The sequence below is a fragment of the Aureobasidium subglaciale genome (assembly GCF_000721755.1).
Source record: "Aureobasidium subglaciale EXF-2481 unplaced genomic scaffold scaffold_19, whole genome shotgun sequence".
Taxonomy (NCBI): domain Eukaryota; kingdom Fungi; phylum Ascomycota; class Dothideomycetes; order Dothideales; family Saccotheciaceae; genus Aureobasidium; species Aureobasidium subglaciale.
In genome coordinates, this window is record NW_013566976.1 from 407361 (window position 1) to 419767 (window position 12407).

General features: G+C 50.8%; 6 protein-coding genes across 6 annotated transcripts; 1 reads left to right on the forward strand and 5 right to left on the reverse strand.

The window, feature by feature from the left end:
• The first annotated feature begins 3950 nt into the window (after positions 1 to 3950).
• On the forward strand, positions 3951 to 4812 carry AUEXF2481DRAFT_367230 (uncharacterized protein). The gene has a single exon (XM_013486016.1). The coding sequence runs from the start codon at positions 4171 to 4173 to the stop codon at positions 4696 to 4698; it is 528 nt and encodes a 175-aa protein (XP_013341470.1). The 5' UTR covers positions 3951 to 4170; the 3' UTR covers positions 4699 to 4812.
• AUEXF2481DRAFT_367215 (uncharacterized protein) lies at positions 4513 to 5981 on the reverse strand. The gene has a single exon (XM_013486017.1). The coding sequence runs from the start codon at positions 5746 to 5748 to the stop codon at positions 4927 to 4929; it is 822 nt and encodes a 273-aa protein (XP_013341471.1). The 5' UTR covers positions 5749 to 5981; the 3' UTR covers positions 4513 to 4926.
• Positions 5880 to 7982, reverse strand: AUEXF2481DRAFT_367300 (uncharacterized protein). The gene has a single exon (XM_013486018.1). It carries the CDS (start codon positions 7784 to 7786, stop codon positions 6215 to 6217), a length of 1572 nt encoding a protein of 523 aa, XP_013341472.1. The 5' UTR covers positions 7787 to 7982; the 3' UTR covers positions 5880 to 6214.
• An 18-nt stretch (positions 7983 to 8000) lies between these two features.
• AUEXF2481DRAFT_42651 (uncharacterized protein) lies at positions 8001 to 9553 on the reverse strand. The gene is made up of 2 exons (XM_013485924.1): positions 9463 to 9553; positions 8001 to 9400 (listed from the first exon to the last, which is right to left on the reverse strand). The coding sequence occupies exons 1-2, from the start codon at positions 9503 to 9505 to the stop codon at positions 8178 to 8180; spliced, it is 1266 nt and encodes a 421-aa protein (XP_013341378.1). The 5' UTR covers positions 9506 to 9553; the 3' UTR covers positions 8001 to 8177.
• A 238-nt stretch (positions 9554 to 9791) lies between these two features.
• Positions 9792 to 10977, reverse strand: AUEXF2481DRAFT_7314 (uncharacterized protein; the record flags this gene model as incomplete). The annotated part of the gene is made up of 2 exons (XM_013485847.1): positions 9792 to 10803; positions 10886 to 10977. The coding sequence occupies 2 exons, from the start codon at positions 10975 to 10977 to the stop codon at positions 9792 to 9794; spliced, it is 1104 nt and encodes a 367-aa protein (XP_013341301.1).
• Positions 10978 to 11693: 716 nt separating this feature from the next.
• Positions 11694 to 12185, reverse strand: AUEXF2481DRAFT_68111 (uncharacterized protein; the record flags this gene model as incomplete). Its single annotated transcript, XM_013485957.1, has 1 exon — positions 11694 to 12185. The coding sequence occupies one exon, from the start codon at positions 12183 to 12185 to the stop codon at positions 11694 to 11696; it is 492 nt and encodes a 163-aa protein (XP_013341411.1).
• Positions 12186 to 12407: the final 222 nt, after the last annotated feature.

The window sequence follows — 12407 nt, forward strand, 5'->3', positions numbered from 1 at the left end:
GCAACATGCAGGCTGAGCAAACCATGCGAGCCATGTGTTCCGAGTTGACGTTTTCCGCGCTAAAACCATCACATTCTTCGAGGTGTCGCTGCTCGCCACATAGATGGTATACGATATACGATATGCGAGCAGGACTTGATTCCCGTTCTTCGTACGAGTCGCCCGCTCAGTGCGGTTTATCCCGGAATATCCAAGCTTGTGGATCCTGTCACCTTGTTATGTGCCCTGTCAGGCTTCCTCGAGTAAGTTATGTTTCTTTCGCCCTCCAAGTTTGTGGTGCAGACTAGAGAACCTCGTTCCACGTGCGAGATGGCAATGTCCTTCCATCGTCGATATGTTTAAGTGAGGCGATCCATGTCTGTCAATCTATTGTCAGTTCAGTCGCCTTCGGTTCTTGTACACGGCTTCTTCCTCTAGAAAGGTCCTCCTCGTGTGCGAAGCACTATCACACTTGTAGCTGTCTGAAGGCAACAACCTTTTCAGGTCTGGAGCTACGGCAGCGAGATACATCTTGTCAAAGACTTCTCCCCATGTAAGATCTTCCGGTATAAGATATGACTATGCATTGCTTCGGCTCGATGTCGCTCTGCTCTGATCATTGAGAGTGGATGGGTGTGACACAGTTTAGCACATCGGGAGGGTACAGCTTCATCTGCCGCATAGACATCAGATACTATATCTCCTATTTCACTATACTAGAGTCACCATTTTTAATATACATGGCGAACGAAGCAGACGGGATGTAAATTCACATAAAATGCATTCTCATGAGTTTGGTTTGCTGTTTGTCTCAATGGAATATCCAGACTTCTGGTTGTTCGACTTTTGAACAATGGCACTACAGGCCCGACAACTCTCAGATCGACTACAGATCACTCTATAACATACAGCAATATATTGTCACCTGTAATATGATAGTTTGGTCTGTATTTGAACCGAATTATAAGTATATGGTCAATGATATGGAACCTGATAATCGTGGACAGGGTGCTCGCACAAGCAACACGTACTTAGCCACACGAGGCTACGCCAATGTGAATATAGACACCGTCGACGACAGTCACCAGGACGCGAGAGAAATGGCATCCTTCGCATGTATCCTATATGACTGCATGTAAGCCTTTACGATATAAAAGTAGCAGCACAGCGCAGATTGAATGGAACGGGCTCACGTTGACATAGACCAAAAGCAAGAATACAAAAGTTCATTCGAGGATACGGAAAGTAAAAGAAAGGAAAATCAAGGATCAGAGAATCTGTCCAAGTCGTTTGCTCGTTAACCCCAAACTTCGTGAAACTTCCCAATCTGGCTCAACCTCCGCCGACTCATCGTAATATTGATATCTCCAAGTCGATCTCCTGTCTCCACAACTAACGATGAGCATGATCCTAATATTTCTAGCTAGATCCAGCAAGAGAGCTGGCATCGTCACCATCAGGATAGTAGAAAGCCGAGACACTGTGACGGCTGTTAGCAAATTGTCATGTTATAATACACAAGGAGTGACGACTTACGCAATGATTACATAGGCTGCAATGAGCAAAGCACCCTCAAGGTAGTTACTCCTGCCGTCAAGAACCAAGAAGTTGACGACGAAGGCCGTGACAAACAAACTGATGGTCTCAAAAAGAGTAAAGTAAAGAGACATGTCGCGGCCAATGATCCATCCAAGAATGACCACAAGTGGAGTGACAAACAAGGCGATCTGGATACTGCTACCAACACTGACACCAATGGAAAGATCCATTTTGTTCTTGGCAGCCACAGTAACGGCTGTGACGTGCTCGGCAGCGTTGGAGACAATAGGTAGGATGATAAGACCAATGAACGCCTGACTGACAGGAGTGGCCTCAATCATCTGAGGAATGGCGTCAACCATGAACTCGGCGCAGACAGCAACTAGAGCAGTCGAGAAGAGCAGAAGAACGACAGCAGCGGTACGGGACATGCGGTTGTGCTTCTCCTCCACCTCCTCCACATCCTCCTGCTCACCATCCATGCATCGTGGGTAAGGAGGGAGATTCTCTTGGCGGAGCGTCGAGGGAGTGTTCTGACGGTTGAGACGGTCAGGCAAGGAGCTAGTTCTACGTAGAGCGCCTACTCCAGTACGAGGCATCATAGTTGCGCCAGAAACGGGAGAACCCGAAACGGGCGGGGGAGTAACAAAGACGTTCTGAGACAACATCTTAGGGAAGGTAGGGCGGGGAAACACCTGACGAGAAGAGAGCTGACGAATGCCAAAGGACTTTCTCGGCGAGCCAGTGTCGGCATTAGCGACATACTGAACATCGTCAGAAAAGCCCACCTTAGGAGCGTGTTGGTCCTTTGCAGGTTGCTTGCCCTGTTTGCGGATGGATGAGACATCGTCGATGGAGCGCTTCTCATCATGGCTGCCATGGCGTCTGTGATGATGCCTTTTCTTCTGCTTCTTCTTCTGTTTACGTGTTTCGGGCTTGATATCTTGGAACTGCAGCTGTTGTTGCTGCTGCTCCTCAGAGAAGGGTCCGTCGACGAAGTCTCGGATACGGGTAGGGAAGGCACGCATTTCAAAGTCGCCATCTGTGTCGGCCTCATCGCCACTATTGATGGCGCCTAAAGCAGACGGACGACGTTGAGGCTGAGGCTGGACAATCTCAGACTGATGAGAGCCAGTACGCTCCACGGAGGGAGCACTGACGACAGAAGGGGTGGTGGCAGTGCTGGCACTCGACTTGCGACGTCTGCGGTGTCTAAAGGCACGCCTGATGCGCTTAGACGTCGTGTGTGACGATGTGTCTGAATCCGAAGAACTAGAAGAACTCGAGCTGTCTGACGAGCTAGATGAGTTCATTATATCGGCCAAGATACCAGGGTGTGACTCTTCATCGATAATCTGCTGCGGTGTACTTTCGTACAAGTAGGCATGAGACTTCAACTGAAAGAGCAGGTACAGCACGTAGATGATGAGCAGGATAACACTTGTACCTCTGCTAACCTTCAAGACTCTGTCATCGGCAGTTGCACTGTTCGAGAAAGAGGCATGAAATGCTGTAGGCAAGACCAGACTGACGACACTCAGACTGAGTAGACAGGCGCTCATCTGAGTAATGGTACTGTTGTAGATCTGCTCTTGGAATCTGAGACCACCGAGTAGAAAGGCCATGCCCATGATGAGCAGAAGGTTGGACAGAATGGATCCAACCAATGAGGCCTGAACAATACGGATCTCGTCCTTGACCAACGCAATGATGAAAATGATGAGCTCGACGGCATTGCCGAACGAGACGTTCATGAGAGCACCCAATGTGTCGCCTAAGCGTGAGGCAACGACTTCGGTTGCATACGATAGCATGCCGGCCAGGGGAATAATGGCAACAGCGTTCAGAGCGAAGACGACTGACGCGTTGACACCGAGAGCCTTGGCGATGATACCGGCAGGGACGAAGACAAGGAGGAGGTTCATCCAGCTGTGGGTGAGGGCATCGTAGGTATGGTAGCCGAATCTGATCGATCCAGCTTTTGCTCTCGTAAGGATGGGGGGTTTGGGAGCGGGCACGTCGTTCGTGCCATCTTCACCTCCTACGGTGGGTTGGTTCTGTGATGCATGTTCCGACTTGACTTGTTCAGGAGGAGGGGCGGGGCCTGGCAAAGTAGGCGATGTCTTCTCTGTGGTATTGTTGAAGGTGGCATTGCCATTGTGACTTGTGTTGCTGTAAACATCCTGAAGAGCAGGGCCTGAGGGTCCAGCCTTCTCCGCGTTCGGTAGATCTCGGGTGGTCGTAGGTAAGATAGGGCTTACGCTTCGCTGTGGCGCAACCTGGTTGTTGTTGTTGTTGTGCTTTGAGCGATCAGAGGCGTGTTGTTTCGCCCAAGAACGGATGCGGTCTAATAAAGAAGGGTCAGAAGGTTCTCCCATCGGCGTATAATCCACAAGGATGATTGAAAGTGAAGTGAAGAGAGAAAGCAAGTGGCAGAGGGTTCAGGCAGCTGGCAATGGCATAGATAATCAATCAGCAGCACCAAGACGCTAGCTTGCACCGGCGCGCCGCTTCCGATCCGGGGATAATGACAACTGAGTCGTCGCATGATACAACTTGAGAGCTTGTTCACTTACGCATTTCGCTTTCAACCCAAGCTATGCCTTCAAGTCTGTCTGTGGATGTGGATGAGATGTTGATGCTAGCCAATGGATGGTTGAATTCCTGCTGAAGCCGTCCGAAAAGTCCCCCTTTGCGTGTTGGCTGACATGCGAAAGAAGTCGATCGCTTTGCCTGCAGCCACACGACAACGTACGCCAAGCAAAAGGATCCACGCCTCGAAGCCTCTTAGTACGGAAGCCCATGGAAACCTTCTCCATCAAGCAGCAAACACAATGTGAGGCAAGACACGACAAGCAAGAAATCAAGTTCTTGATTTACTTGGCTGTGTGTACATTGGACACCCCTGCATCTCTTACGCTGTCCTACTCGCCAGTTGACCACAAATTCCAAGTACTATCTGAACATAGGCCGTCATCATGGGTCCCTCCCTATTACGAATGCTGCTCCCTTGCGTCCGGGGCGGAGAATACGCCAGACCTGTGGCGCAGCAGCGTATCGCGCGTATCTGATCGCATTCAGCACCTTACGCACGAGTTGTATCTGTCATCCATCCAACGATTCTTACTCCGACGAATCTCGGCCATACGCTTCTACGTTACGTCTCTGGTCTCGTCATAACACTCTCAGCCACTTCTGTGCGTAGCAGACCAACTTGAGACACCGCAGGATCAAGGCCTCCCATGTTGTGGCTTGTCGCCAACCGTTGATCTATCAATCACACAATCTCCATATTTGATAAGAATGATCATCTGCCAGTCATCTTCTGACAAGTGTAATATTTGAACTGCTGGCGGTATCCATCAATCAATCTCAACACAGTGCCTTGCGGTTCGACCGCCGTATGCCTCAATTACTTTTACCTTGGCCAATCCTGCCAAATCGTGCCGTATCGTCGTAGATGCAGTTTCCGCAACTAATCGCCTGCACTCGGGTAGCCTCCTGGAGAGCCTTGAATTTGTCCGCCCACGTAGCAGAAGAACCAGAGCCTGTCAGGTTGGATAATGGCGAGTACGAATAGCAGAGGTCCAATCTCATCTTGTCCCATGGCAGAGCATAATCGTGCATGATTCTTGTCAGCTGAAAGATGAAGTGCTTGTCTTCGACGCTCATTCCTCTAAGCTTGGCTTCGCAGCTGTTGCGCAATTCTGAAAGAGCTCTGTTCGCGTATGCAAGAGCATATAGCTTGACGAAATGGTGTGCTCGTGTGACTTCATCACGTTCCTGAGGTGCCAATTTTGATGGACGAGCTCGGCATTTCGCTTCATGGCAGTTGTACTTCTGTTGCAGATACCGGCTTTCGATAATTTCACAGAGATATTTTGCTTGGCCTGCCATTTTTCGACTCATGGTGATCCTGTTAAGAGTGCTTCCGAGCTTCTCCTCCTGAACAGGGTCTACTAGAATGACATTCATTCGTGGCTGGGTTGTAAGGTCTGCTGCTTCGCTCGCCAGCATCAAAAGCTCAACCTGTTCATAGCATGGTGTTTGGTCGATGAGTAGTGGTTTACTGATAGAGAACGCTCGCGTTTGCCAGAGGGCATAGAGACACTTGCATGTCCTGAACAACGAGGAGGTATCGCGAAAGCTATCCTGAGCTCCAAAGATGGTCAGAAGTACTTCTGAAGGCAGGCCGACGATGGGATTCGAAGCTAAAGTGGAAGCAGCCATGTCCCTAGAGCTTCATAACACGTATGGATGATAGACTGAAGATGTTTTGGTACTGCTAGGATGAAGTTTTTACAATTTCAAGGGGGCCTCAAAAGCTGGCCAGAGATCTATCATGTGGACGTTTCTCATTTCTTTTTGTCACCGGTGCTTCGTCATTCCTCAACTCTCAGGAGTCAGGGTCTATCGTGATTGGACAGCAGAAACATGATTGCTGCCGGCATTGCAGTGAGATTATTATTGAACGGTATGCGCAAAGCAGAGAGACCGACGGACTGTGTAACTGTGTAACAAGCGACCAAAGCACGTGTGGTAGACTGCGATGACCGCCGAGGGCTATGTTTTGCACCGGGTCTCCTCCCACTTCCGAGGCTTGCAAGCTAGCAAAACCTCGCACTGCATCCTGAACGCGAGTTGACTCTCATTCTCGAAAGCAAGCCATACCTTAGTAGCTCTGCTTGACGCTGAATCAAGCAAATCCAGCTGCACACTCAAATGAAGCAGCAATCTTTGGATCGCCCCCGACGTATCGTTGCACAAGAGGATACTGGCATAGCTCTCTGACAGTACCGTCTCCATGTTGACTAACAGCCCGAAGAGTGTCAGGCGCAATGCCTTCTTCAACCCATCTCACCAAGTCTTTGTGTGCATCTGGTGCAGGTCCAGCTCCACCTGCGCAATGACCGACGCCAGGTGCCTCGAAGTATCTGTAGAAGTCGGAGACATTCGAGGTTGCTTTCAGCACTTGCTCATAGTAGTGCGAGGTTCCGTTCGGCGGAATTCGATCGTCCGCAAGACCATGCCAGGTAATCATCTTGCCGCCTGCATTGCGAAATTCTGACAGATCTGGCCAATTCGAGCCGATGATAGAGTTGTACTCCCTCTGAGAAGCTTTCAATATAGAGAAGTATTCTGCGTCGGTCATATTGGTCGTGTCGTATGATGGATCCTTGACGACGAAGAGACTCATCCACTCCTCTGGAATAGTAAGCGTCTTGCGATGATTTTCGCCTACTACGATAGCGTCGTCGGCTGATCTGAGAATTGCATCTTGATTGACGCCAAACCAAGCGGCGTTGCCGTCAGCATCGACAGGCCCGGACCAAGCTGCCTGTGCTATGCGTGCACCTGCAGACGTGAGTTGTTTCTCGACGCCATCTTGCTTATATGTTTTGCCAACGACTGTATGCGGGTCAAAACGGCATAGACCTGGTGCTCCAATTATTCCATCGGTCAGACCATCAAGATTGTCACAGGCTTCTGTTGCAGCAGCCTTGAATACATTCAGTTCGTACGTCGAAGGGTACGAATTGAGTCGATTCATGCGCTGCTGAGCCCAATAGGCAGAGACCACAAAAGTTGGCCAGTCAATAGCAGGAGCTGCTGCTAAAATGCCATCGAAGAGTTTGGGCGAGCGCTGTGCAAGTATCAAACCTTGTCGACCGCCAGTCGAGCATCCGTTCCAGTAAGAGTACTTGGGTTCAGTCTCGTAGAAAGAGGTCGTGACAGCCTTGCCAACAGTAGCCATGTCGTCGAGTGCTCTGTATGCGAAGTCTTGTAGCAGATTCCAATTCACGTTGCCAGGACTGGTCAAAGCCCATGATGCCGCTGATCGTTCCAGTCCATGTCCACCGTCAGTGCTTGCAGCAGCATAACCCGCTTTGACTTGTGAATCAAAGCTTGGGTGGCCAGTGATCCAACCACCTCCACCGACAGCCATGAATCTGCCGTTCCAATCATCAAGTGGGAGCCAAATGTGCACGTTAATGTTGTCATGTTGTCCAGGATGAGTATAGGTGACGGTGATGTTGCAGAAGTTCAATTTAACTCCTTCGGCTACTTCCAGAGCCGTTGCTTCTTGCGCTGCGTAATCGGTGACCTTATAAGCAGACATGTTAATTATCTCAGCGCCAAAGAGATCCGGCTTCGCCAGCACGTCTATCGAGCATCGGCTTGAAATATCCCGAACACCAGATGAACCAAGAGGGATTTGGGTTTGTGCCTGTAGCCAGGCTGATATATGGCCAATGAAAGACTTCATGATGGTTCAATGCATTGGACGAGGAAGCGAACAGCTGTTGGCTGTCAACTGTAAGACTTTAAGTTGTGCGGGATTCGCAGGCACGACGAGCGGGATGCGGAGTCGTACGAGATTGAGGTTCAGGAACGCAATGGCGCGCCTAATCTATCACCATAATCACGTCAGAACAGACCAATTTAGCGTGATGTGCAGTCATAAGCGTAAAATATTTATTGGCGTTAGAGGAATCTTCTGTGTAGAGGTCTTTCTAAGGAATTTTGTGTCTATAGTGACCCTTCTTAAAGCGTTTCTCATTCCCTGATACCAGATCACGAAAGCCACCCCATAATTTCAAATCTTGGGCAATCAATCTGCCATCATGTACAAAATAGAGGGCATCTCAGCTTATCATCTATCGGAAAATCATGGCCTCTCTGGCAGGACCGGTACCGATCCACTTGACACCAACGCCAGTGAATTTCTCAATGAACTCGATGTATTTTCTGGCGTTCTCGGGAAGAGCTTCGTATGAGTTGATGTTGGTGCTCTCCGACTTCCATCCGGGCAGAGTCTCGTAGATGGGTTCGACCTTGGACAGAGCGTCGATGGTGGCAGGGAAAGAGGGGACCTCCTTGCCGTCGACCTTGTAACCGACAGCAACCTTGATCTCGTCAAAGTCGTCAAGAATGTCCAACTTGGTCAGGTTGAAGGAGGTGTAGTGGTTGATGGCAGCCGAGTACTTCAAAAGAACCAAGTCGAGCCATCCGCAGCGACGACGGCGACCAGTTGTGACGCCAACCTCACGGCCAATACGCTGGAGCTTCTCGCCGATCTCGTTCTCCTGTTCGGTGGGGAAAGGACCACCACCGACTCTGGTCTGGTAGGCCTTTACGACACCAATGACCTCCTTCAGCTTGAAGGGGGAGAGGGCAAGACCAGTGAAGACACCACCAATGCCAGTGTTTGAGGAGGTAACCATGGGATAGGTTCCCCAGTCAACATCGAGGAGAAGAGCGTTGGCTCCCTCGACGAGCATGGGGGTGTTGCTAGCCTCGGCCTGCTGGATCATGGGGACCTGGTCAATGACATACTCGGCGAGACGAGGGCGCCAGTCGTCGTATTCCTTGATCTCGGCCTCGACGTCGTATTTCAGCAAGTCTCCGTAACGCTTCTGGTAAGCAGTGGCCATGGTTCTCAGTTTCTTGTCCATGAGCTCCTTGTCAAAGATCTCGCCGACTCTGATACCAGAGCGAGCGGCCTTGGTCTGGTAGCACGGGCCGATACCCTTCTTGGTAGTGCCGACAGCACCTCTGCCGAGCTCAATCTCCTCGAGACCATCGACGAGCGAGTGGAGCCTGAAGAGAGCGTGGGCGCGGTCGCTGATGAAGATGCGCTCCTTGTAGTCGAGGTTGTGCTTCTCCAGCTGCTGGAGCTCGTGGAAGAACTGGGGGACGCTGACGACGGTACCGGAGCCGACGAGGTTGACGGTCTCGGGGTTGACCAGACCTGAGGGGAGGATGTGGAAGTCGTACGTGACACCGTTGACAACGATAGTGTGGCCGGCGTTGTGACCTCCGGCAGAGCGAGCGGTGATCTTGAACTTTTCAGACAGCAGGTCGACGAGCTTGCCCTTGCCTATACGGGAGGAGTTAGACGAGCTCTGTTGGAGCGCAGCGCAGTCTGAGTCACAAACGTACCCTCGTCGCCAAACTGCGAGCCGAGAACTACAGTTGTGGACATATTGTAATTGTGCGTGATGCGATTCGTCCAAACGGTATGAACGGAACTGGACAGTGAAGGCCAATTACACTCGAAATCACAAGCGGTCGGGGTGACTCGCTTTAATAGAATTTGTGCGGGTTTGTTGGTCCGATCTCGCGGGGCAGCCAAGAATGACTGACGCCCGGCTTGCTGTGACTGTTGGGCGCGCGCATTACGTTATTTCCGAGACCATCTTCACGTCTCAACTCAAGCAGTTACAGTGCTACGAAGGATGCCTGCCACTAAAACTTTGCTCACTTCCCTACTACCTAGTGATAGCCTCGCTGAAGTCACCCAAGAACCTCCACCTTGTCTTTGCATCCTGATCCTTCTCTCGCCAATGGTTCAATGAGTCAGGGAAGAAATCCAGAGCTCCCAACAGACTTGCGTCATGCGCTATGATCAAGAGAACATTGTCTGAAGCGTCAAACTCCTGCAGACCTTCAACGGTCGAGTGACACAGCTTCAAGTCATAGCAAAAGCTCGGTGTGACTTCGTAAAAGGGCTCGTTCGCGCTCTTGTTGCAGTGTACATCCTGCAGAAGATGACCTGGACAAGTAGGCTGAGGCAGCGACTTTGGCGAAGGAGAGATTTCTGTCGGAAGAGGTTGATATGCGGACGGTCTGAACTCGCCTGCATGGTGACAAGCGTCACCTCCCATCATCACAAAAGTCGCTGGTTCGCCTAGCGGCGCGGTCGTACGGGCCAAAGCACACATGTGTCCTACAGCGTGACCAGGCGTGTCCAGGAGGTAAAACGAGCCATCGCCAAAGTAGTCGTAAGCATCGAAGCGACCAATCTTCAGGCCCGCTCCCTCACGTGCAATGTTGACTTCTCGAACATCACGGCCGTCAAAATCGCTCTGCAAATTGGGCGAGTCTTTGTTAATCGGGTATCCTGGGAGGTGGGCGGCCTTGAATCCAGGTCCGACTATCAGTTGAGTAGATGGCGGGAAGGTCGTCATATCTCCAACATGATCAAAGTGGTGATGACTGTATATGACTCCATCGATATCGCCGCCCTGAACGTCGAATCCAGCTTCTTGCAGTATATCTGCCGTGTTTTTCTCGGCTCCGACAGTCCATCCCTTCGACTTGAAACTGTGTACGATGGTTGGGGCCATGTTGTCTGCATCCTTACGGATGCCCAGGTCAAACAGAATACGCTTTCCAGAGTTGTGTTCAATAAGAAAGCAGAACGTAGGGCCAGCTAGCTGGTCATTGCCCTTATATGATGGCTTCAGAAACTCCTCGATCGGCAATTCGACATATGAGGTGCTAATGCAGAGTCAGCGGCATTTCATGGCTTGGAGTTCGTAGAGAGGTTGCTAGTCACTCCACTTGGATGCCGATCACTCACCTATCAATGATTGATACCTTGACGAACTTGTCAGATTGAGGTATGCCGAGCTCAGGAGCTGGTTTGGGGGAAGCTAGGAATTTGTCGGCCATCGTGCAGATTGAATGGACGCGATTAGGGATTTTGATGCCGAGATTGCGGAAGTGAATAGATGTTGGAGAACTGCTTGATACTGAATATCTAAAGAGCCGGTTGATCCGATATATTGCTACTGGCTATCCATGCTACCTAGGTATGATTGTCGTCGTCGATTCCAACGACGTCATCAACGGGCCGCGGATGGGCTTGAGATGAGTGCGGAAAAATGTCGGAGCAAAGCGCGTGTCCCAAGACTTTTGCAAAAACTCATCGCTTCGGCTTTGCGCGCCGGCTCTTTGTTGTTCAGCATCGGCGTCGCTGCTTCCTTGATAATTTTGTCTGCGTCGAAGCCGACTCTGGTTGGAAATCATAAGACCGTGATTGCCAGACCATGGAAAGGTATAGTATGTGCTTCATCTCCTTCTTTAACATGTCGCCATGCAGCAGTCTAGCTTTAGCTAGCTGCAACTGTGTCTCTCTCTCTTTTGAGCAATAGATTCGCGGTATTTGCAAAGGCGAAGAGCAAAGGTGTCGTAGGATGCCATCGTTCGCAAATAAGCCGGAGCGCATTCTTGAGCGCCGATTTGAAAGGGTCGGCGTGGGTGGAGTGGGCTTGACTTGGTTGGACTGACATGCATTCGACCTGCATGAATATTGTAGATCCGTAGCCGTACTCCAGTATACTTGTAGATAGCAATTGAAATGCAATGTCGTACGCGAACCAGTCACATCACTTGAGGATAGTGTGTGCACCTCTAGCAGCCAGATACTCTTGCACTTGAGTGGTACTCAAAGTCTTGATGACCGAGTAGACTTCAGTGTTGTGGTAGCGCAGGCCGGTCTTGGGGTCGCTGTAGGGAGCGGGAAGGCCGGTGAGATCGCAGTACTTTTGCTTTGGCTTGAACGATGGCGCAGCTTGGATGGACGTGTATGTGTAGCTGGGTGTGACGATCGGCTGTACAGGTTGCGGGTCGGGCTCGGTAGTGACCTCTGGCTGAGGAGTTCCGGCAGCACTGTTGTTACGAGTGGCCTGTACTGATTGTTGCAGCAGCTGCTGTTCCTTGCGCTGCGCTTCCGACACAATCTGCTTCACCGTCTTGTTGCGGCGCTGGGCAGGCTTCCACTTTGGGTTGCGGAATGGTTTGTGGATCTTTTGCATATCGAGCTTATCGAGAAGCGCCATGTGGTTGCTCTCGTCCGATGCTGTCGTGATAGGTGCCATGATGATAGATGGATGTGTGGAGTTAATTTGTGGTCGCGCGAGAGTGGTGAGACGAGTTGCGTTTGTGTCGAGGCTGATATTCTCTTCACGATCTGATAGTCTAGCGGGTAGCCAACTAACGAATGTTGAGGTCGCTGAGGCGATGGATAATAAGGTGAGCGCGAATGGTGAACGAACTCCTGCCGTGATTAACCTGGGGTAATCTCGGCAGCCCGCGACCAT

Coding starts and splice junctions, on each gene's coding strand:
- AUEXF2481DRAFT_42651 (XM_013485924.1), bottom strand. CDS start 9,505: ATGTCCACAACTGTAGTTCTCGGCTCGCAGTTTGGCGACGAGG. Junction 9,401..9,462: donor CTCGCAGTTTGGCGACGAGG/GTACGTTTGTGA, acceptor CCTCCCGTATAG/GCAAGGGCAAGCTCGTCGAC.
- AUEXF2481DRAFT_367300 (XM_013486018.1), bottom strand. CDS start 7,786: ATGAAGTCTTTCATTGGCCATATATCAGCCTGGCTACAGGCACAAACC.
- AUEXF2481DRAFT_367230 (XM_013486016.1), top strand. CDS start 4,171: ATGGTTGAATTCCTGCTGAAGCCGTCCGAAAAGTCCCCCTTTGCGTGT.
- AUEXF2481DRAFT_367215 (XM_013486017.1), bottom strand. CDS start 5,748: ATGGCTGCTTCCACTTTAGCTTCGAATCCCATCGTCGGCCTGCCTTCA.